General features: G+C 41.2%; 3 protein-coding genes across 7 annotated transcripts; 1 reads left to right on the top strand and 2 right to left on the bottom strand.

Moving 5' to 3' along the window:
* Positions 1-10,386: 10,386 nt before the first annotated feature.
* Positions 10,387-16,783, bottom strand: LOC142903998 (histone H3.3A). 4 transcript variants are annotated; one of them, XM_076049929.1, is made up of 4 exons: positions 16,644-16,783; positions 12,307-12,450; positions 12,070-12,223; positions 10,387-11,792 (listed from the first exon to the last, which is right to left on the bottom strand). In XM_076049929.1, the coding sequence occupies exons 2-4, from the start codon at positions 12,432-12,434 to the stop codon at positions 11,664-11,666; spliced, it is 411 nt and encodes a 136-aa protein (XP_075906044.1). In that variant the 5' UTR covers positions 12,435-12,450; positions 16,644-16,783; the 3' UTR covers positions 10,387-11,663. The 4 variants fall into 4 exon arrangements, with proteins under 4 accessions (XP_075906044.1, XP_075906045.1, XP_075906043.1 ...); XM_076049930.1 differs by having other exon boundaries at positions 16,640-16,778; XM_076049928.1 differs by lacking the exon at positions 16,644-16,783 and adding an exon at positions 13,481-13,665.
* Positions 14,259-16,782, bottom strand: LOC142903999 (histone H3.3A). 2 transcript variants are annotated; one of them, XM_076049932.1, is made up of 4 exons: positions 16,644-16,782; positions 15,581-15,724; positions 15,211-15,364; positions 14,259-15,122 (listed from the first exon to the last, which is right to left on the bottom strand). In XM_076049932.1, exons 2-4 carry the CDS (start codon positions 15,706-15,708, stop codon positions 14,994-14,996), a joined length of 411 nt encoding a protein of 136 aa, XP_075906047.1. In that variant the 5' UTR covers positions 15,709-15,724; positions 16,644-16,782; the 3' UTR covers positions 14,259-14,993. The 2 variants fall into 2 exon arrangements, with proteins under 2 accessions (XP_075906047.1, XP_075906048.1); XM_076049933.1 differs by having other exon boundaries at positions 16,640-16,768.
* Positions 16,784-17,230: 447 nt separating the features above from the next.
* On the top strand, positions 17,231-21,933 carry nop53 (NOP53 ribosome biogenesis factor). The gene is made up of 12 exons (XM_076049926.1): positions 17,231-17,543; positions 17,990-18,066; positions 18,203-18,305; positions 18,832-19,034; positions 19,541-19,596; positions 19,707-19,802; positions 19,993-20,094; positions 20,210-20,374; positions 20,481-20,656; positions 21,052-21,118; positions 21,528-21,604; positions 21,700-21,933. Exons 1-12 carry the CDS (start codon positions 17,338-17,340, stop codon positions 21,758-21,760), a joined length of 1,389 nt encoding a protein of 462 aa, XP_075906041.1. The 5' UTR covers positions 17,231-17,337; the 3' UTR covers positions 21,761-21,933.
* The last annotated feature ends 1,292 nt before the right edge of the window (positions 21,934-23,225 follow it).

Below are 23,225 nucleotides of genomic sequence, written 5' to 3'. Positions count from 1 at the left end.
TATTCTTTTGTAAATACTTGAAAAATGCAATCACGCCTGGTATCGGCGACCAGTTGTTACGCAGGTGATTCACACAATCTTTCTCTTTCTTAATCTTTAGCAAACTGCCAACTTTTTATTTTATTTCTGTTTATACTTTTCTGCTTCTACTTTTTTTTTTTTTTTTCAAACTCAGGGGTTCATCCAGTTTAAAGTAGCAGTACTAGATACAACGCTGTTCACGCTTCTTAATCACTTACTGTATTACTTTTATCTTTTGCATCGCTATAATCTTCTCTGTTTATTTTTTCTGACATGAAATATTTTGTATATTTCACGTGTCTCCTGTGTTCGACTAGTCTTGCCTCTACCACGCTAGATAGCTATGATGTTTCTGAGATATTAAACGACTAATTTAAAAGCTCTGTTGTCCTGTGACTCATTCACATTCAAGTCTTTTCCCACTGAGTCCTGATCAGTCACAGGCTGAAACCTACAATCTGTTTTTTTCATACTGATATTTGGAGTTTCTTTCACTTTGACAATAGTGAGCCTCTGTCCATGTGAAATCAAATGCCAGTTTTTTCTCCTGGAAATCAGCCGTTTGTGATGTCATCTCACCATAACCTCTCCCAGGTTAGTGACCATCACCCCCCCCCCAGCGAGGTATTTGCCTTCTGAGGCTGCTTCCTTCCAAGCATTGGAAGATCCAGCAAGGCATCCATTTTTACAGAAAGCTAAAATCAAGTGTTGGTCCAGGAGGATGTAAACAGAGGGCTAAATGAGTCTTGTGGATCACATGAGCCCGGTTTCTCTGATGTTGGAGGTACAGATAGCAAGTAGCGTACAGAAAAGTTGAGATAGATAGATAGATAGATGGATAGATAGATAGATAGATAGATAGATAGATAGATGGATAGATGGATGATAGATAGATAGATAGATAGATAGATAGATGGATAGATGGATAGATGGATGATAGATAGATAGATGGATAGATAGATAGATAGATAGATAGATAGATGGATAGATAGATAGATGGATAGATAGATAGATAGATAGATAGATGGATGATAGATAGATAGATAGATAGATAGATAGATAGATAGATAGATGGATGATAGATAGATAGATAGATGGATAGATGGATAGATAGATGATAGATAGATAGATAGACTGTTCTGCATTCCCAGAGCAGCTGCAGTACAGACAGAGTTGCACACAGGACGTAGAAATATGATTCATTTCTTTCCCCTCCCTAATCCCCGACAAACAAGCTGGTGGCCAGCCTGCTCTGAGGCAGTCTGTAATCATACCGCGGGCTGCTGCTGCTGCTGCTGTTGCTGCTGCTTCCAGAGCCAAGCGGCCTCCTCCCCTCATCATCCCTCCCTCCCATCGTCCCCTTCCTCCCCCCTTCTTCCTCCCCTCTGCCGTCCATTTCCCCCTTAATCGATTCCTAATCCCTGCGTTGCCCAGCGCACACACATGTCCAGCGCTTGCACGCGCACATATACCCACAATGGCCAAACTATATACCAATATGTTAAAAAAAAAAGAAAAAGAAAGAAAGCAGGCACAGTAATGTGTTTATAAGGATGGAAACAGACGGCAGTCATCAAGCATGCTAAAAGAGCTGAGATTATTTCAGAGTATGATCAGAAAAATTTCAAACATGTTGTGTAAGAGCGCAATAAAATCCCAATGCCTTTATGTTTCGTAAGCAGGGGCCATTATTGATGAAAGGCCCATTGTTTAACATGTAACAGGAAATGCATGCATTTGTTCTAAGTTGGATAAAGTCACAAAAAAGAAACACCTGTTGCATTCTTAACCAGCAATAACAGTACTCAACCGTTAAAAATGATGAATAATTTCAGGTTTTTTCTCACTTTCCGGTTAGCCTGTTGTTTGATAGTATGCACTCGGTCTTCAGTATGCCGCCATCAACTCTCCTCAGCTGCGTACAAAGTCTAACGACGCAAATTAGGTGATAAACCGACGGGTGTTTAATTGATCCCACCCCAAAATCAATTGTATTAGTTATCAAATGAGATTTGTGCACGGGCCGTAAATGCTGCTAAACCAGGCGGCGGCGCAGTGTAAGTCGGTGTGAGTGATCTGCAGCTGGTAGTGGTAACAGGATCAGTATTACAGTATGAATGGATCAACCGTCCACTGTCACCCCTCAGCCATACACTTCTGCTCAGGGCTTTACGGCAGATTACAACTTAACACCTAGTTAATATCACTAATAGTCAATGGGAGAGAGTTTAGAGTCACAGATTAATGGTATGTCTGGCTGGCGGGAGTTTTTTTTAGGGGGCAGGACTTTAATCTTCAACTTTAAACGTAATGTTTTTGTTGGTTACCTTGGCCATCGAGACCTTTATTTGCACTTTGACCTTTCCAAGCTTTGCTCACTTTTGTTTACCCCAAGTGAGGCAAAACAAACTTCCCTCATGCGTCCTCCGTCTCAGCTGTCAATCTCCTCGTGCTCCTGCTTTCACCTCGGCCCTGTCACGTTCCCTGCTCTGCCCCCTTCCCTCTGTGCCAACCTGTCCGTGTGCCCCCTGCTTCCCTCTGACATACCTCTCCTCGCAGTTTGTTATTCTTGCTGATCTAATTTAGAGAATGTCCCAAATCCTCTTAGTGCTCCTGCTCCCTCAGCGCAACACTAAGTGAATTAGACGGGATTACCTTCTCCCTCTTCCTCCTCCTCCTCCTCGTCCATCCTCTTCCTCATCTTTTTCTCCAAGCTGTCACTCTCTCCTCCGCATCCTCACGTCCATCCTTTCTGCGGACGTTTGACATTTTCATTGGCTTGGGATTAAAATCTTCTCCGTCTTCGGATGGCAAATTGGTTCCAATGCGCTCCCCAGTGACAGATGCTCTCACGTGTCCCAGTGCATCATGGGACGAAAAGTACCGTTGATTACACTTTGACCTTTTAAATTAAAATGGGTGACCCTGACCTGACACCACACATTATCCTGAAGGTTAAATAAACACAGGAAAACAATCAACGAGGCTGTTTATGAAATCTTTATCATTTCTGATTTCTGTTCACATGATGCACGATAATGACAAAGGCCGGCGCTCTCCTAATTTCACTGCAAACAAAAAGGCCTTTTTGAATTTATTTTTTGTTGACAGTTACTGGTTTCAGAGAAGTGTGAAGGAAGCCCGGGCTGACTGTGGTCACTGTCCACTGTCTAATCCACAGTCTGACTCCTCTGTCCCCTGACCCCTGATCCCTGCCAGGCCTGCACACAGTCCCTGAATCCTAAAGTGTATCAGGACCGCACACTGTGGCCCGAATTTGTTGTTAGGTCCTGATAGCCAGGACAAATGCAGATACAAAATAATTTAGCTATCATCTTCTAATTTTAATAGTACACATAATCAAGCCTTCTGTAAGTCAGTCGTTTTATAAAATGAAGCAATCAGCCTCCAAAAACCAGATGGCAAGTTAAATGCCGAGCATACTTCATGGATAGATTTCTCTCTCATGTAAAACTCACTTTTCTGGTGTCTGACAATAATAAGACGGTCAGTAAGTCCAAGTAACTCCAAAGAAGAGTGTGGATAATGGGAACTGCCCATGAGTCTGACCTCCCATTACGTTTAGGTGTAGGGTTAGGGGTAGGGTGAGGGTTGGGGTTTGGGGAGGTCGGACCAATGCCATGTTCCAATGGAAAAAACACGATGTGACATCACAAAAGGTTGCCAACCCCTTGCCCCCAGGTTTATGACAACAAACTGGCAACCCAGCAATTGTTAAGGCTGCCCAATGCAGGGCGAAGGGTGAAAACCAAATATCTCAAGATGAACATACAGAACTTTAAACACGTGTGTAGGTGCCTAAATGTACATTTTATTTCAGCATGTAAATAATTTTATGAATGATTTGCTTTAGAGAACCATTTCATGATTTATCTTTAATTGTATTTAATTATAAGCTGGAAAGGATGTATTTTATTTTGAAAGGTGACCCGCAGCTATTTTACGTCGAGAAAAAAAAAGAAAATGGCCGAAATGTTTGTTTGATGGAAAGCGGGTCAAGCCGGAGTGGTTGGGGAGCCAAAAATTCTTTTGACCTCACGTTGTCTTTGTTGCCTCGAACCAAAAAGTCAAGAAGGAAAATAAACGAGTTAAATGGAACCCACGTCTCATCAATTTATGAATGTTGTAGTGGTGCTGGTATGACGGACGGACATTGAAGACACCTGAGCGTCAAAGGTAAAGAGCGGCTACATGAATGAAAACTGTGGAACTACAACATGTTCTCATTGTCTAGTGTCGCATCTTCTGGCAAATGACTTACTATTGATCTTTGCCATTCACTTTTTGGATGTCTGGGATTTTTTTTTAAAAAAAATGAAGATTTGAAAATAACATTCATTCATTCATTCATCTTCCATACCCGCTTACTCCCGAGCTCAGGGTCACGGGTATGCAAAAATAATGTGTGTATACGGGAGCTTTAATGACTTGGGCTTGTTGTTGTTGGTGATGATGTCAAACATTTAGATATTCTAAAGACTGTTTCAGAGGAGAGTGACTTCCTGTCCGAGCTCAGTGTGACTTTCAAAGGTGCTTTATTGCGATGACCTTCTGCACACATTGTCCCCAGGATGAGAGAAACGGAAGCGCCACAGAACATCTGCATTGTTCTGCCCCCCCTTTTAATGGAGACCCCTGCCTCCATCTTCATCCCTCCAATCTGCCGCCCGTCCTTTGTCTCAATCACTCATCTCTCACTCTCCCCTCTCCTCTTCTTCCGCTCTTCATCTGCAGGCCGCCTGAACACCTCTCCCCCCTTCCCCACTCAGCTGCCACACACACGCAAACACACACACACACACACACACACACACACACACACACACACACACACACAAACACACACTTTGCCTCCCTCACTTTCAGTAATTTCAGCGTTGCCTCCTCTCGCTCGCTCACTCACGTAGCTCAGCCTAATCCAGCTCTGACCTCAATCCCGTGATGTAACGGATCATGTGATGCACAGGGAAAGAGAGAGAAATAGAAAAGAGAGGAAAAAAGAGGGGAGGGGGAAGTGAGGGAGATGGAGGGAGAGAGAGAGGACAGCACGTAAAGTGGGGAAACATGGTCTAATCCGCGATGCTGGAGCCGCAGACCAATCACGAACTGATGGGGTGGGGAGGTCAGGGGGTGCTCCATTAAGTTGCAAAATATTACTCAGACACACACACACACACACACACACACACACACACACACACACACACACACACACTTCCCCCTTGAAACAAGTCAACATGTTTGTTTCATCTCTTTCACTCAGTTTTTTTTTCTAAAAGCCATTAACAATAAACACGACTCTGTTTGTGACAGGAGCCACACTTGCACAAATATTGACTGTGTGTTGGCATGTATATATTTAGTGCCTATACAGAGAAGCGGGTATTGAAGATGGATGGATGGAGAGGTTCACATTAATGGCTTGTAACAACTCTAGTATCTCTACAAAAAACAAGACGCTATCATATTTGAAAACATGTTTGTTTGTTTTTTTTGTTTAGATAAAAAGCACTACTGATGTCTTATTTGTCAAATACTTTCTTTATATATATATGTATATATGTATATATATATATATATATATATATATATATATATATATATATATATATATATATATACATATACATATATATATATATATATATATATATATACATATATATACATATATAAAAAAGCTAAAACAATTCAAGTCAAACAACTTAAGTTTTTATAGGCACGGAGGAAAAAAGACATAGAAAGAATATTTGATTTGATATGAGTCAATAAATAAAAAAAACCTGATAATCTATAATGTGTATAAATGAATAATTAAAGTACTCCGATCCTTCAAGAAATTGGTAATAAAATTGCATTCAGAAAGAATAACAAAAATCCTTTATAAAGGAATATAGCATTTAAAAAATAAAATAAAACATAATGTATTTTCTCTGCCGAAATAGTTTCAGTCAGAAGCACATTTTCAAGTTCGCCGCACATCTTGAAAGCAGTTTAAAGGTTACTCAGTAATTTATTGTCTCTCCTGTCCCTGTATTGTAATGCTGCATCCGGCCTATTGGGGGAGCCGTTGAGAGACGCACGCAGGGAAACTGAGAGCAGCGCGTGTTCGCAGAGACTCGTGTCCGCTCCCTCCCATCTCAGTTCTGGTAGCAGTGTGACTGCAGGAGCACATGGCCTGCTGGACACACACACACACACACACACACACACACACACACACTGGTAGTGCAAGGCAAGTCAAAGTCTCTCTAATTGGAAGTGGGATTATTTCAATGGCTGCTATTTATTTCTTGGCTTCAGGTTTTCTTTTTTGCAGATGTAAATTTTTGCAAATGAAGCACGGTTGCATATAGAAACTCCAAAGCTAGTTGCAGTCCTGTAAAACTGAACCGACATTTTAATTAAAAAGATATTGCTGGCAAAATTGTTTGAATAACTAACTATATACAAACAATACTATATACACTGTATAATCATCACAATACCAAACTCTGCATCAATCACCAATTTCTCTTAATTGGTCCAAAAACAATTTTCCTCCCCCAATTCCACCCAGGATATCGGCTTTGTGTGCGTCTGAACAGGCCCGGGTTTCACACTGAGTGAGAATAGATAAATTAAGAGACTATATTGTCATTATTAGGCTAAAAAGTGTAAACTTTATAATATTTTGTATCACGGTGTGCCATGGGATTTTCTCAGCATATAAAAAAGTTGAAAACACTGTTCCGCATGATTGAAACTGTGAATTAATTCCGTTTTTTTAAAGGCCACCTCTTCCTGTTACACTGCGTGTGCCAAGCCCAGTGCCTGCTGGGACACTGGTGGAGCGTCTACCCAGTATGTTCTGCCAGGCTCAACCAGTGGCTAAACATGTTTAATCCCATGAAGTAATTCCTGACTCCCCATGCACCCCCAGTGGGTCTAGTCTGTGCACTGACTGCTGCATTAATCTCAGAGGTCTCATCCAGCCTGAACCCACCCAACCCTCTTTGAGACCCAACCGCTGCACAGCCACACCTTGATGTCTGCGGTCTCAGATTGGGAGGTGTATTGTCTGTTTTTGTGACTACAGGAAACAGTAAATATTGCATTACATTCAGAATATATTAATAGGTGTCTGTAAATTGTTGTTTTTTTAGACGTCTCAGAAACAACCAGGTTTTTGTCAGCTTGTCTCTAATGAAATTATAATTGTTTGCGCGGTCTGATTTCCAAATGTACGAGCTGATAAATATACAATATAACCACAGTAGTACGGTTTTCAACCTTAAACAAAGTCTTGTTTTATTAACTTTACATTTCATTTACATGTTGACAAAATGTTTGACTGTCCACACACTGTCGCAGTAGTTTGTCATCAGCTTAGAGTCTTTTGCAATCATTCCTACTGCCAGAGACTGGAAACAAGCTGTGTTAGCCAGAACATATTGGAAAAATTAGAACTGGCGAGAAGTCAAACTGTGCATCACTATCAGCGTATTGCATTTGGCAAATAAAGGTTTTGCTTATGTGTGGCACATGGGAACATTTCCCGAAATCACATTTTACAGCAGCACCAGCAATTAGTCTGTGCCCGACGGATGTTTGTCCATATGAGGCCGGTCGTACAAGAACATCCACTTTTAGACGTGTACACATACACGCAGACAAACGTCTGTCTCCCTCTCTCCCTTCCCTCCCTCCCTCCCCTCCACCCATCCGACCTCCTCTATCCCAACACCCCATTTGGCCCGCGTCTCTGCTCCACCTGCAGCACCCCCACCCTACCCCACCCCACCCCGCCCCCGCCCCCTTCCAATCCCAGCACTGTGTTAATCTGGTGCTGGTCTGACGGTCAGCATTTTGAGCAGCAGACAGACAGATTGGCTTTAATCCCCTGAGTGCCACAGATGGAGCACAGCTACGCAGACCTTGAGGAAGGCGCATGCGTGTGCAAACACACGAGCACACATGAGCACACACACACACACACACACACAAGCATACACAAACACACACACACACAAAATCGCAGAAAGTCAGAAAAATAACTATGCACGTATACTTCATAGATGTGAACTTGGAAAGCTTGTTGAGCCACTACAAAAACAGTACAAAATAATAATAAACAATATCACAGCAGCCTTGTAGAGAAAGCAGAGATGCATATACATGTCTTGAACTGCAAATAGATTTTTTTTTTTCTGATGCTGATGATTCTAGTCCACAAAACAACGATTTTTCCGATTTACCAGACACCAACTGCATTTAACTTTTCAAAAAGAGCAGTTTGCTAGCCAACACAGAAGTACCAAGGCATGGTATACATTTTCTTTCTTTCTTTCTTTCTTTCTTTTTTTTTTTTTTCTTTTACAATTTCTATATCTTTACAGGATAAAGTTGGAGTCTGAGGTTGGAAAAGATATTGTATGAATTAATATCTGGTTAACATTGAAAGCACAAATCTTTTCTGTAGTTAGGAGAATTGCCGTTAAAAAGAAAAGTATTACTAAATTGTTAGTTTACATACCCAGAAAGGTGAATAGAAGTGTTTTACTGGCTGGTAGTCAAAATATAAATATAGAACAGAAAAAGGGAGGATAAGGACTAGACTAATTAGAGATCTACATTTGAAGTAGGAATTTAATGAAAAAGAACCCTGTACTATATTGCTGAAGCTGAAACAGTGACAGTACACGCTGTGTCAAATCTGTTTTTGAAAATAGCAAAATCTCATTCTTGATTAGAAAGATCAGACTAATTCAACTGATTCAGAGTGGCTGAACATAATAATTTGAAATGGAGCAGCATCATATTGAATGTTGGTGGTGGCCAGAGCTGACCCTTCACACTAAAATGATTACTCCACCTGCATTTCTATACGTACCACTGTGGCTGTGGTGTGTGTATTCAAAACAACAGGATTAACTGCTGGTGTTTGATTAGATGTTTGTTTGTCTGTGTTTCATTGTAATAAGTGTTGCCAGGGCCACAGTGACATGGGTAAAAGTGTGTGTGTGTGTGTGTGTGTGTGTGTGTGTGTGTGTGTGTGTGTGTTTCTGTGTGTGTGTTTCTGTGTGTGTGTTTCTGTGTGCGTGTGTGTGTTTCATTGTAATGAATATGGCTGAGGCCACAGCTTTATCTCTTTTAATCAAGGAAGTAGAAGGATGAAATGAAACACTGACGAAGGGAATGAACCCCGGAACCCAGAAATGGTATTAATTGTGTGGCTGCTATTTCACATCTGCGTGGATACATTCATCTGCTCAGTATATATTCTTCCAGGTAAAATTAATTTATTTCTTTAATGTACAATGACCCTTTATTCCAATCATTTAATACATGGTCCATTTTTGTTTTTTATTTTTAGAAAATTGTTTGAGGCTGCATCCCTGGTTTGAAGATGTAAAGATCTGGATGGAGAAGCATGGGGATTTCAATTTCAGACTGAAACTGCATTGTTGTTAAATAGATTTTTTTTTTTGTTTTTTGTTTTTGTTTTTTTGTTTTTTTTTTTTTTTTTACAACAAAATGACCTTGCACTGCCATCTAGTGGTGCAAAAAAGAAAAAAGAAAAGAGGCAGTCGAACGCGATTTCACTGATCAGGCGTCTGGAGTGAAGCAGGCCAATCAGGAGCACCGCCGACTTCCGGTAAGTCGGCTTACGGATCTCCTGCAGAGGAGCACCTGCGGACCCAACACAGAGAAGTCTTCTAGAATTACTTTATGTCACGACTAGCTCAAAGCATGGCTCAAGAAACTTGTGTGGGCTGTGCATGCCTGTCTTTAACTTGCGGAGTCGGGTTCGGACTTTTTGATGGAACCGGTGCGATGAGCGCTTTTAGAAGCAGCCTGTTTGGCCAAGTGTTTGCGTGGAACACTGGGTTTGCGATTAGTCTGTTTGATGCGGGCCTTGGTTTCGAAACGTCCACTGAGTTGGGAAATGCCCGTCGCTGCCACTGAACTGTGGTCAGTCCCAACGATCGTAACTGCTTGCGAAAGTTTCCATTGATTGCTCAGACGGAAGTCTCAACAGACTAAAGAAAACAATTCTATTAATTATTCAAGGCTGAACCTAAAAGAAAACTAATTTGAACTTTTGCAAAGACGAATCGCCTCCGTCGTTTTATTGAGATTGAGAGCAATGTAAGGTTGCACTGCCATCTAGTGGCACAAACGTAGAAGTCGAGCAGTACTGAAACTCCCATGACGTTTTAGCTGAATTAAAATGGCCAATTTCACTCTAAGTGCATATTATAGCACGATTTAAAAATATTGCAAGTTATATTATGTGCATGATTATTATTTAAATTCGAATTGATATGCTAAAAGGTCTACATTAGAAAATGTGTGAGTCAGTTGTGTGTGTGTAACATCCATTTATTACCACTTTATATGACAAATCTGGAAATTACAAACATCATTTGACTGAAACATTATCCTTAACATTTCAAAAAAGCAAAAAAGGAAAATAAAATAAAATTAAGTTAAAAGTGTGAAGAGTCAACCTGAGAAACGGTAAAGATAACCAACTAAACCAGAAGGTAAAAGAAAATCTGGGGCATTTACAGGAACACAATTTGGAATTTTGTTTAAAATGTGATACTGATAACTGACATTCCGATTGGTCTTCATTCTTTATAAAAAATTATTTGAACTTTTTTGAACAATTTTAATGAACCTTTGAGAAAGCGGTTTTGAATTTAAAAAAAGAAAGCCAGTTAAAAACATTTTTACAAGAAGCATGAGCTCTCAAGCTTTGGATTTTAATAATTACATGAAACCAATGTCATCACCACAAAACAAGTGAGACCTGAGGAAAAAGGTTACTTGGAAGGTCTAGGTCTAACTTTGGCGCCAAAACATGTCAGTAGCTTCATATTTCTGTTTTTTTTTTGTTTTTTTTAAATCAAATGTTTTGTTCTTTGTATTAGTACAGATTTTCCCCAATCTTCATGTACTCAACTAAAGTCTAAAGTGAAACAAAAACTGTGCATGAGATAAAAAGAAATCTAAATGCCATATGAAAAAAAAACAAACCTAGAATGATCTTCTCCAAAGATGCTGATGGATTGTATACAATTCCCTTTGGTGATCAGACATGTTCACGCACACATGTAGTGGGACAGAAATACCAAGCCTCAACTAGAAGAGAATGAAATGTTCTCTGTAGCGAGGCCAGCAGACTTTTAACAGCAGAAGAGAACCAAGTTCTTCTAGCACCCTGCTGGAGAGAATGATTCCCTCAGCAGACAAATAGTGATCCTCTCCTCCTGCCTGCCCCCCAGATTACATTATTTCAGTCCACGCTTTTACCCATTTGATCCACAAACCATACAATGCCGTACATTTAACTCGCAAATAATGCAATCTGTTGAGATGTGTGCTTGAAAAGATCTCATCACCAAAGAAGCGCTACATGCACAAAAGAGAGTACCCCCGAATTCTGTTGCCAAGAGCACTAAGAAAAACACAACTATACACTTTATTCATAATATAATCAGTTTTCCTCTACACACTACCAACACAGGGAAGGGGAGAGGGGGAGAGAAGGTGGGGACGGGAGGGAGAGGGATAGAGATAGACCAGTGATGGAAGGGCTGGAAGAGGTGAAAAGAAGAGAGCAGGAGAAATGTTTATGCGCGCTCCCCGCGGATACGACGTGCCAGCTGGATGTCTTTGGGCATGATGGTGACACGCTTGGCGTGGATGGCGCACAGGTTAGTGTCCTCAAACAGACCCACCAGGTAGGCCTCGCTGGCCTCCTGCAGAGAGGGAAAACAGGGAAAGCAAGGTGTCAGTGTACCTTATATTGTTAACCTTTTTTGGTCCACGCAATTTGTAACAGACTTCAGATTACATCCCATGATTTATCCGCCATACTTATTTAACATACTGCCAGTATTCATTCTGAGAATGCACGCGCACAAGTCCATGACTTGGCTTTAATGTCAAGCCTTTACTGTATCCTATTCAAGTACTAAGCTTTAGATTTTTAAAGCCGTCCTTTGGGCAGAATGCAAATTTAACCGTAACACATACCTGCAGGGCGCCGATAGCTGCACTCTGGAAACGCAGATCGGTCTTGAAGTCCTGCGCAATTTCTCTGACCAGACGCTGGAATGGAAGCTTGCGGATCAGCAGCTCAGTGGACTTCTGGTAACGACGGATCTCACGCAGAGCCACAGTTCCAGGCCTTTAATTAAAAACACATGCAATGAATAACCGGTCATATCATGCAGTACAAGTACACATGGAGGCTGTTCATGCTCAACTTACCTGTAGCGATGGGGCTTCTTGACACCACCAGTGGAAGGGGCGCTCTTGCGAGCTGCCTTTGTGGCCAGCTGTTTGCGAGGGGCCTTGCCTCCAGTGGACTTACGGGCAGTCTGCTTAGTACGGGCCATGGCTACTTACGATCACCTGCGTTGGAAAATTTGTAGAACAAGTCAGCTGTTAGCAAAATCACAATCCACAGTAAATCCACGTAAACTCTTCCACTTTGACTTTTAGTAGCCTGTGATTAGATGACTTCAAAAATACTTTACAGTTCCAAGTATTTTTCAACACACAAACTATATGAAATTCACTTTAGTCTATATTAAGAGATTAAAGTTACATATTTTGTTTTAATTAGTCTATTCTTTTGCTTTAATGTCCGTTGTCTACGTATCTAAAAATTTAGCCGCGCAAAGAAAAGGACATTTGCGTCATAACCCAGACGAATAATGAAAACATTCGGTAGTTTTTAATTACACCGCCGTTAGTTACGATACATATCCATTTTAGTTGCTGTAGCCGTTTAAAATAAAACGCGCAAAACTTGAGTAAACTTTTTAGGTAAATAAACATACCATAGACTTCCTTATCACAAGGCACGTCAATCAAAAAAAGAACGACTGCGCTATTGGTTGTACACAAATACGTAGTTCGATAATAGGAGAGTACAGCCAATCGTCTCCTTAAGCTTCGCAGTAGGCGGACTCTACAATTGCCTTCCCCAGCTGCAAGTCCCGCCCACCGCGCTCTGATGATGGCGGCGGTTTGATGCGCAAACGGGATAAAGACTCGGGGCAGAAGAGCAAAGGAGTAGCACGTAAACAAGTTAAATTTTGGAAGTAATCGCGCAACCCCCGCATCGGAAATTGAGATGTGAAGACAGAAGACACTCCAAGGAACTCATACGTGGACACAGGAGAGCCGAACACGTCCTCGCGACGGCATAGCATCGAGCTGAACCCGCGCATGATTTGAAACCGAAATTTCTCTGGTCCGAACGGCTGCGGTAAAGGCTGCATTTCGCCGTCGTTTCGACAGCCCCAGTGTGTAATTATTTTCACACGACAATTTCCAAGCTTTTCTCGTGGTTTAACACTCCCCAAATACACACAATTAAAAGTTAAGAAACACAAAGTTAGTTAGAGAATAGACTGGCGCGCGGGGGTGGGCTTACCTAAGGGCAAAGTGAGTTGAAGTCGCGAGAAATGTTTCGCTCGTCTCTTATTTTCTTCTTCGTATCCACAATGGGAAGCAGCGGCCGTCCAGCGGGAAAATGGCCGCCGCGTCAAACGGCTGTCCCACAATGCAACAGTGTTCACAACACTCCCGTGGCAGTCTTCTGACACATTTCTTTAAGATTCGTTCTTGAAACGCGGTTAATGTTCGCTTTGTCGTCGTTTTAGGGCTCAAGGGTTTTATTTTAAAGACAGATGGGCACGTGTGACTCATACAGCCTGGCCTCGAAGGTCTCGCATCTTCTCATTGTGTGTAAACATTACCACGCGGTAGAACCGAAAGTTTCACACTATGCGCTTTAAAGGTCTCGCTGCTCGGCTGTTAATAATACAGTAGTCCTAGTTAACCCCTGAACATTAATGTATTTTTGAATAATGAGCTATTGAGTGTGACAGCTGGTTAACTGAAAGCCCTCATTCACATCTTAAATTCACGCTAGCAAAGTATTAAGAAATCGTGCTCTTATATCCTATTATCTGAGTTACATTATGCAAATTACTCAAGTGTTATTTTTTTCAGCTAACTTTCGTTGTTTCCTAAGAAAATGTAGCACGTTTTTGGCTGTATGATTAAACTTAAGAAGTCATGTGAATTATGACTGTATACTTATTTTTGTCAAAGCACTGGTTTGCTCCCTCCTCGAAAATGTCAATTTCGAAGTTCTTGTTTGTTGTAAACAAAAGTATGTTTTCTCAAGGTAATAAATACGAAGACAGTTGTCTTATTTTACCACAAGAATCTGTTTATGTTTGAATGTGATTTTCAGAGTACAAATATTTTGCTTTTAAAAATGACTTACAACATAAATGAAACACAGTACAAAAAAAAAAAAAGGTTACCTTATCAACCTGAGAGAAGAACAAAAAGTCAAGCAATGCCTGGACATGAGAACGTGGCTGTAAATCAAAACATGTTCGACATTGGTCTGCTACATATATGCCGCTTGTAATCTGCCAAAAATGCACCATAGCACATTAACATTTCAAATTGACACCCAAAATCAAATTTTGTCTTTGATACAACAGTTAACAGTAGGTACGTCATTATTGTAAGAAAGAAAAATCGCTACTTGTACATCAAATTTCTAATCAAAGGGAAAAATGAAGACTCATTATACCAATATATGTCCACCTGAAGATGACCACGTCTCATCCTTAATGCTATTTCGTTCTGATCAGATCTTACTATTCGTGCCCATATAAACACCTGAAAGAGAAAGTCAGGCATTTCCTTGAGCTAGCTAGTTAGATGCATGAGTATAAATGTGATTCAAAATTTTATTCATACATGAAGAGATCTAGGAAAACTGCTACTCGTAGCACCAAAGAAGACAAAAATCACACATTATACGGTTATCACAATCATTTGATATATATGTATATTGAACCTCAAACCAAACTACTAAGTATAGAGGCTGAAAAGGGAAAAGAAAGAGTAATCAAAAAGCCAATTTAAGCACGCTCTCCGCGAATACGACGTGCCAGCTGGATGTCTTTGGGCATGATGGTGACACGCTTGGCGTGGATGGCGCACAGATTGGTGTCTTCAAACAGACCCACCAGGTAGGCCTCGCTGGCCTCCTGCAGGAGGGAGAGTCAAAACAATGTTTTTAGGTCATTGTGAAAAGTACATATTTTAATTACACTTAGTATTAACAGTGATTCTGACCTGCAGAGCTCCGATAGCTGCACTCTGGAAACGCAGATCGGTCTTGAAGTCCTGCGCAATTTCTCTGACCAGACGCTGGAATGGAAGCTTGCGGATCAGCAGCTCAGTGGACTTCTGGTAACGACGGATCTCACGCAGAGCCACAGTTCCAGGCCTATGAAAGTGAGGAAATATAAAATCAAATGATAGTTGTCTCCAGTGTGCTTTATCCTGAAGTGTTTGCTGATTAAAATGTGTCTTAAATGACCTATTAATATTATTATTATTAATATGCCCCCAAGGAGTTTTCTGAGTTGAAAACAACTCCAGTTTCATCAAGAAATAATAACCCTATGAGCAACGGGGCACATCAAAATGTTCAGTGTCTTACCTGTAACGATGGGGCTTCTTGACACCACCAGTGGAAGGGGCGCTCTTGCGAGCTGCCTTTGTGGCCAGCTGTTTGCGAGGGGCCTTGCCTCCAGTGGACTTACGGGCAGTCTGCTTAGTACGGGCCATGGCTACTTAAGATCACCTAGGGGCATATGGCAAAGCTTAATTAGTGAATAATAATAATAATAATAATAATAATAATAATACTAAATGTATCATCATCATCATTATTATTTTGAATACTCCAACTTCTTTTATATTTCAATGTAATTATAACATTTACACCTATTATGGATTTATGTATGTACATCTAAAATCGGCCTCATGAAATTGTTATTTGTATTCCAGGGACCTTATGCAATAAAATTGCCAAAATTGACAGGAGAGTCGTCGAATCAAAGCTTAGGTGCTTCATTATGCAAACCAATCAACCCCAGCAGAAATCCCTCCTTGGGGGGTTGTTGTTAACGGTTCGACCAATCATAGAGCAATTATTGCATCATGATGCCCGCCCCCTGCGTCTCGAGCGAGGATTCGTTAGTTTACGACACGCGGACTACCCGGTCGCTAGGAAGCCTTGTTTTTCTATTCAGAATGAGCTATAATGAAGGAAGCCAGTCGATCCCGCCCGCCCCGGCTGCCCAGTGTAAAGAAAGAAGCGCACATACAGATGATGGCTGGCTGCTGGCTAGAAGAATGTAAACGGGAAGGGGAAAAAAATCGTTGTAGGATACGGCAGAGGATGTGACAAAAACGTCGAGATATCTCAAAAACCGCCGCGAGAAAGCGGGGTATTATTTTTCCAAACGACACTACACATGTTTGGGGATCGACTGATGAACAATATTTTGTCAGATGACCCCTTGCTTTCGGCGCATTTCCGTGTCAAGTTTGACCGCTTCAGAAACACCTTTTAGGTCCCCGACTCCCCGAGCAGACAGATAATAGCGCGACTGCTTTGCGTCTTTCTTAAACGAAAATAAACGCGAAAACACTTCCATCCGAAAAAATACGTGACGTTAGATGATAGATTATAGTTTTAATGAAATCGTCATACCGACCTTTGGAAACTTCCGGAAAGATTGCCGCTCAAAATGAGAATTGATTCTCGAGTCTCTAAAGCGTTGTTCTCGCAATAAAATGAAGGCAGGAAAAAAGGAAAAAGAACATAGGAGAGCAACAGGAGACACGTTTCCCATGATGCATCTGGGACAAACAGGCTATAGATGCAGCCATATGATAAGCAAGTTCATGATCACATTGCATGTTGCGAGTCTGCAATTAACACGTCATTTCAACATTATTCAGAAGAATTTAACAATTTCAGGAAAAAAACTGTTTGTACTGAAATTGTGGTATTTGATAATAAAAACAAAAACTGTTACAGCAGTTGCTATCTGACACACAAACATAAAGGCACATTTAATATTTTTGCACTCTGTGCTAGGAACAAACGATTTATTTTAAGTTAATTAAAAAATAATCATAATAACCAGACAAACTTACTAACAAATTATTACATTTCGATTATTTTTGAAATGATGGCAAACTACGATAGTGATCACACTATGAAAACAAACGCAGTATTATACTCTCTAATAAAATATTAGACAATGTGGGGGGGGGGGGGGGAAACTATTTTAATTGTTATTTAGATGTTTTTGTTAGCAGTTACAATTCCCATCCTGCAGGTGGCGACCTCTTTGCCCACTTATAACACACGAGGAAGAACAGATTCTTTCTCAACCCACCAACATGGCGTCCGCCAGGAGGCTGAAACGCGTGGTGGCATCACAGCCTGGTTTTATCAATTTAAAGTCGAACGCAGGTCCCTCATCTCTCGTCAGCAGTCGTAGAAAACGTTTAAACAAGAATAAGAAGAAGAGTTGGAACAAACACAGCGATATCAACGACGTAGAGGACTTTTTAGAGGACGTCAGACATCAAGAGAGGACCACAGGGTAAGTTTTCTAGCCGTATACGTTTACGTTTTAAAGTAAACATAATGCCTGCGCAGTCCTTTTTTAAACGTCAATTTTTTATATTGAGCTTATTGAAAGAATGTATGTTTTTTTCTCGAATTTTGGTGAGTGTTTACCGATTTTTCGTGAGACACGTATGTCGCGTATGTCCCCTGAATGTTTATTTGTTCGAACACGTTTTGTTAGGTAAATTTCTCAAGTACTTCTCTACAAGTTTCCCTGCTAAATGTGTAAGCTGCAACGTTCAGACTGATGTTTCAAATGATTTTACATTTCATCTCGGTCAAGCAAGTGACCTTTTTTTGTATTCGTCAGCAAGTCTTTGTCTTGTTTTTTTTGTTTTTTTAAATTGAATTTTGCTGTTTCGTTAAAGTGTTTCTTTTCTGTTTGAATTCAAATAAACCGTGTGACTCTTTGATTTACAGTGGTCTGCTGTCTGAGAAGCCAGATGACACTTTGTTCTTTTTGGACGTTGGACAGCCCAAGAAAGTTGAGCAGAAGGGTAAATATGTGCTCAAGCTGTTGAATTATTTTCAATTTTATTGTAACAAAGCGGCTTATGGGTTTGATTGCATTGTTGTCCTACCCGTGTATTGTTTGTGAATGCATTTATGAAATAAATCTGTTCTTCTTTGTAGTTGAAGAACCGGTTACAGGAAAGAAGAGGAAAGGGAAGGATACACGGCCTCTGAGGATAGACTTGATCTTGCAGCACGATTCTCTTGTGCCACCACCAAAAGAGTCAGTATTTGTCACAACCTATAGGGATTTATATAGGTATAGAAAAATATAGGGATTTCTTTCCCTTCAGTGCCAGTTCTCAAAAACGGCTTATAAAGAAGTTCAAGATTTTATGTGACTTATTTGCTGTGATTTTTCATTGTGCCCACTCAAAATCATAAATCCATAAATGTGTAAAAATGTTATTGGTTATGTCCAGTGATGATCTCATCCTTGCGCTCCCAGTATTTCCTTAAGGGAAATGTGAAGACAAAATACAGGAGCTAAGGAGACTGTTATGTGAACAGTATTCTTGGATCTGAGGATGTGCAAGCAGAGATGACACCACATACAAACAACTTCCAGACTCAAGCCTTGTCTTTTTTTTTCATCATAGTTACATTTATTTATTATTTACATATGCTCATTTCATCATTGGGTTTTGAGGTAGTCCAAAGGATATTCCATAACACTTTTCTGATTTCTGATTTGTATTTATTTTTTTCTGCTTCACATGACAAACCAATTGTGTGCTTCCTGTTTTTAGTGTGCTGGCCTATCAGAAACCAAATGCCAAGAAACTCCGTCGTACTGCCCAGAGGGCCGAGCATTTGGCAGCCAAAGGTGTGGTGACACGACGGCAGAAACTCCTTCTGAACAGGCGGCCCGTCCAGAGGACGACCAAGAAGGCCGTAACTGAGGCCAATAACAACCCAGACAGAGACTATTATGACATCTGGGACAAAGAGCGTAAGTCTTTTATTGTTAGCATTTTTTGCAATTTGTATCAGACATGAATCCATATGATAGTGTGCCAAACTAACCTATACATTATATTGAATACTGCTCCAAAATGTGTTTCTTAAAAAAAAAAAAGTAGCTCCTGTGACAGAGATGCAATGATGACGTAAATACTAGAGCTTTTAAAAACCATGACTTTTCCCCAGTGTAGTTTACCTTGAAACCAATAAGTGTCCCGTGACTAGTTTGTATGTACTGCATCTGTCCGGTGATGATCCCATCCTTGCGCTCCCAGTATTTCCTTTATGGGAATGTGAAGATCAACTTGGAGCTCAGACGATTGTGATGTGTACAGTCGTCTGGGATCTGAGGATAAACGTGTACAAGTTAAAAGATGTGGTGCTGCTCATGCTAATGACTAGACACTGTTATTCACATTACAAAATATAATGGGGTTCTTAAAGCCCAGGCACATTCTTGGATGTTCAAAGCTCTTTTTTTTCCTTGAACCCTAGCCAAATCCTCTGCTGACACCTGGTACCTCCAGCAGACCGGCAAGATGCGCGTCAAGGTGAGATTACACTTCACGTTCAAATAAACCTGCTAAGGAAAACTAATCTTTTCTAACTAATCTAAAGTGGCATAAATTGAACTAATGTGACTGAATCTTGTGTTCCACAGCGTCCGGAGAGAATGAACTCTAAGCCGTCCGTGCTTCCTGCAGTGGAGGTGATCGCTCCTGGAGGATCCTACAACCCAGACTTCTTCTCCCACCAGGTAATGCCCTGCCCTCACTTTTTGACAGCTGAAAAAAAGAATTGGGTAAAAAAGAACAAGCACTGGATAAAACTCAACCTATAGGCCCCGCAGACTTGTACCATAGGCACTTAATTTGTAAATACTGTGTGTTGAATCTGTAACTTGTTTCTCATCTTACTCTAATGACACACCCATCCCCTGAATACAGGCCCTCCTGAAGGAAGCCCACGAGGTGGAGGTCAAAAAGAAAAAGGAAGAAGACAAAATTGAAAAGCAGCTGGCTGTCAATAAAGAAGACACCGCAACAGAGGTGCACATGCTCACTCCATCTCCATTATTAGACCCAGTGAACTCTTTAGAAGGTTTCTTTTCTTTTTTCTTTTTTAAATCATTTCTTTTGTTTCACATTCTCATTTGTTTGGCAGGAGACAATTTTAAGAGAGCAGGTGGAAGGCCTGATTGAAGAAGATGAGGAGGAAGAAGAATCTGCTCCTAATGAAGATGGGGAAGACGTGGCTGTGGGAGGCATCACACTGTCAGATAAAAAGACAGAGAGACAGAGAAAGAAAGAGAAGGCAGAAAAAATGAAGGTCAGCTGATGCCTGTTTTTTTTCCCCACTCAACATGACGAGTACTTCCACAAAGGTATCGTTTCATCTGACAACCCTAACATGTGTCACTCTCTACACATCCCAGGAGCAGCAGCGGCTGGCCGACAGACGGCTGATTGACCAGCGGCAGCAGCTCTTCCAGCTCCGCTCCATAAAGTCCACCATCAAACAGCGGGAGGAGGAAACCAACAGTCGACAGAAGATACGGAAAGCCAATCAGGAGGCGCAGAAGGCGCAGCCCAGGCGCCTCGGCAAACTCAAGTACGTGCTTCAGGCTCCTCCTTAAAGTGGCACATCATCACGCCATGTTTTCTTCGTGTTTTGTGTTTACTTCACCAAAGTGAAAAAATATTTTCACTAAAACGCTTTCATTGGGTTTTTTTTCCGTACTGATAAAACGGCATCATCACACATTTCAATGTTTTCATTGCTACAACATTCCGTGACTGTTTATTCAGGTCTTTCTTCTTCTAACTTCTCTTCATGTCTTGTATCTCCTACTTCATTATCTGTTAAGGATCCGTGTTGAGACATGTTGAGCCTCAGCATCACTGTTGGACTCTTGATCCATATTAACTCTCCCAGCTGACATGCAACAAACCATTGTTGACATAAGATAAACCACTAGCCTGTAAAGCAGTGATCTTTGCTTGCAGGTTTCAGCCAGAGGACCTGAATGTTCAGCTCAGCGACGAGCTCGCCGGCTCCCTGCGACAACTTAAGGTACTTGACAAAACTTGTGAAACTTTTCTTTGTTCCTCTGCTTTGACCTTACCCCACGGCGGGGACACAGTCTCTATCTGTAATGACTTTTTGCGTCATTCGTTCGCTCTATTGTCTTGAGTGCTCTTGTGCGATAATTATATACGCTTTAGAGAATCTCAAAACACTGAAGCGGTCCATTGGTTCCCGCAGGGATTTTCACCATTTATGATCCAATTGCTGGTGGAAGGTTTCAGACCCCCTCTTATCTCCTTCTATTATGGCTCATGTAATGCTTCTATTATCCTTATGTGACGTGAATGGGATGGTTTAATTTTGTGTGGGAATTGGGCATTGAATTCAAGGGAAAACATTGTCTATGATGGTCTCCTCTCCCGCCCTCACCTGCTGTAATGTGCTGCCCTTGCAGCCAGAGGGCAGTGTCCTCAAGGATCGCTTCAAGAGCCTGCAGAAGAGGAATCTGATTGAGCCAAGAGAACGAGCCAAGTGAGAACCGCTCGTCTTGCTTTCATCTGATGTGCATATTTATTTGATTTTTGAATATTGTCTTTTACAACGTGTTCCCGCCCTTTTTCTCTCAGGTTCACGAGGAGATACAAGCTCAAGTATGTGGAGAAAAGGGCGTTTAAAGAGATCACCTAATGCCCGCCCACATGGCACAGGAAGCTGGGCAACTTTTAATGCTACAAACGCAATGGAACTGTGTAAATACGATTTTTCACTGTCGACTCCGTTTGACCTCTTTTGGAAATTGCCGACTGGCAACAAATTGGTCATTTTCCAGTTACACCAACTGAAATTAAAGGTATCCCCTGTACCTGCAGTGTGAAGCCCTTTTTATTTTTTAATGTGACTTTTAAACTTACTTTGCTAATGGAGTATTGTTTTTATTCACAATGTCAGATAGTGAAGTCGTTTGATACTAGTCTTCATATTATTTATGGATTTTGAAAATTACACCTCATTCTGGATTTCTGTTTTCAAACCACAATTTAGATTTTTATTTTTATTTTTAATTATAGTTCTGCCGCCGTTTTACTTTTTCTTTGTTTTTGGGGGTTGACGGTAGTTTTACGACGCATCTCATCATTGCCACTCATTGTAGCATAATGTAGCACTCGATATCATTCCACAGTCGTAAAACGAGTGGGAGGAGCACACAAATGCGAACAAACCCGTCTGTAGTCTTGCAAAAGAGTTGGAACAAAGAGGCAAAATGTGCATTAGAGACCTCTTTGTGTCAATGTAATCTGAATTTGCACACGTGGGAAAAGGTGGCAATTGCGTGTTACATAATACAATCCCACTCAGGTTTTCTTCGGCTTCCTAGTTGATGGTTAAGGCCAAGTGCCAGCGTGAGTGCTCTGCACCGCTGGTTGCTTGAGTGCAGACCTGTAGGTTATTAACGAGGTGATTCAGGTCACATGTGGCCATCTGCTGAAAGTGGCGTAATTAACGTAGATGGACAGACGGACGGGTGGATGGAAGTTTCTTGTTCACTCCGAGACCCACGTTGACTCACTTGTTTATGTGAATGGTTAACAGGTGTCTTAAGAAGAGAAATATTGGATCTATACAGTAATGTGAAGTGTGGATTGAAGAGGCAGTGGGTTTGGGTTGCATAATAATGATAATGGTTTTATCAGATCCTTGGTGTCAGATGTCCCCAAGGCTTGCTTAAGTCTGACGTGGCTGAAATTTCCATTTAGTTGCAGAGATCCCCAGAGCTCAGATTATAAAGTTAGTAGGCACTTAAGGAAAAAAAAAAGATGAGTGAAGAGGCAAAAGAAATTAAATGAGACATTTGCAATTCCAATTCACTTAATTGCTTGATTAAATGAAGGTGTTGTAGATCTGTGGTTGTAATCTTGGGCAGCGGGGGCAAAGACCCCTGATTGGCTGGAGGAAGTGTGTACAAGGACACACTCACACCTGGAGGCTCTCCCATGTTGCCTGGAGCTACACCAAAGCTTCTTATCCAGTAATCAGCGTGAAAATGTAGTCTTGCATTAATCTTTTACAGAACCTGGCTGCCCGACCCCAACCCCAGACCCCGCACCACCTGCCTGCCCGTTCACAGCGGCTTACTGTTGTGTTCACATCAATT

This window comes from Nelusetta ayraudi, unplaced genomic scaffold (assembly GCF_046127955.1).
Source record: "Nelusetta ayraudi isolate G7.1 ecotype Tasmania unplaced genomic scaffold, CSIRO-AGI_Nayr_v1 ptg000120l, whole genome shotgun sequence".
Classification (NCBI taxonomy): Eukaryota; Metazoa; Chordata; class Actinopteri; order Tetraodontiformes; family Monacanthidae; genus Nelusetta; species Nelusetta ayraudi.
This window is presented reverse-complemented; position numbering and strand designations above follow the sequence as displayed.

What these genes read in the sequence shown, in the direction of transcription:
- nop53 (XM_076049926.1), top strand. Translation starts at nt 17,338, where the DNA reads ATGGCGTCCGCCAGGAGGCTGAAACGCGTGGTGGCATCACAGCCTGGT. An exon ending in CAAGAAAGTTGAGCAGAAGG is followed by an intron (nt 18,067 to 18,202) that starts GTAAATATGTGC and finishes TCTTCTTTGTAG; the next exon opens with TTGAAGAACCGGTTACAGGA. An exon ending in GCTCCCTGCGACAACTTAAG is followed by an intron (nt 21,119 to 21,527) that starts GTACTTGACAAA and finishes CTGCCCTTGCAG; the next exon opens with CCAGAGGGCAGTGTCCTCAA.
- LOC142903999 (XM_076049932.1), bottom strand. Translation starts at nt 15,708, where the DNA reads ATGGCCCGTACTAAGCAGACTGCCCGTAAGTCCACTGGAGGCAAGGCC. An exon ending in AAGAAGCCCCATCGTTACAG is followed by an intron (nt 15,365 to 15,580) that starts GTAAGACACTGA and finishes TCACTTTCATAG; the next exon opens with GCCTGGAACTGTGGCTCTGC. An exon ending in CAGCTATCGGAGCTCTGCAG is followed by an intron (nt 15,123 to 15,210) that starts GTCAGAATCACT and finishes TCCCTCCTGCAG; the next exon opens with GAGGCCAGCGAGGCCTACCT.
- LOC142903998 (XM_076049929.1), bottom strand. Translation starts at nt 12,434, where the DNA reads ATGGCCCGTACTAAGCAGACTGCCCGTAAGTCCACTGGAGGCAAGGCC. An exon ending in AAGAAGCCCCATCGCTACAG is followed by an intron (nt 12,224 to 12,306) that starts GTAAGTTGAGCA and finishes TTTTAATTAAAG; the next exon opens with GCCTGGAACTGTGGCTCTGC. An exon ending in CAGCTATCGGCGCCCTGCAG is followed by an intron (nt 11,793 to 12,069) that starts GTATGTGTTACG and finishes CCCTCTCTGCAG; the next exon opens with GAGGCCAGCGAGGCCTACCT.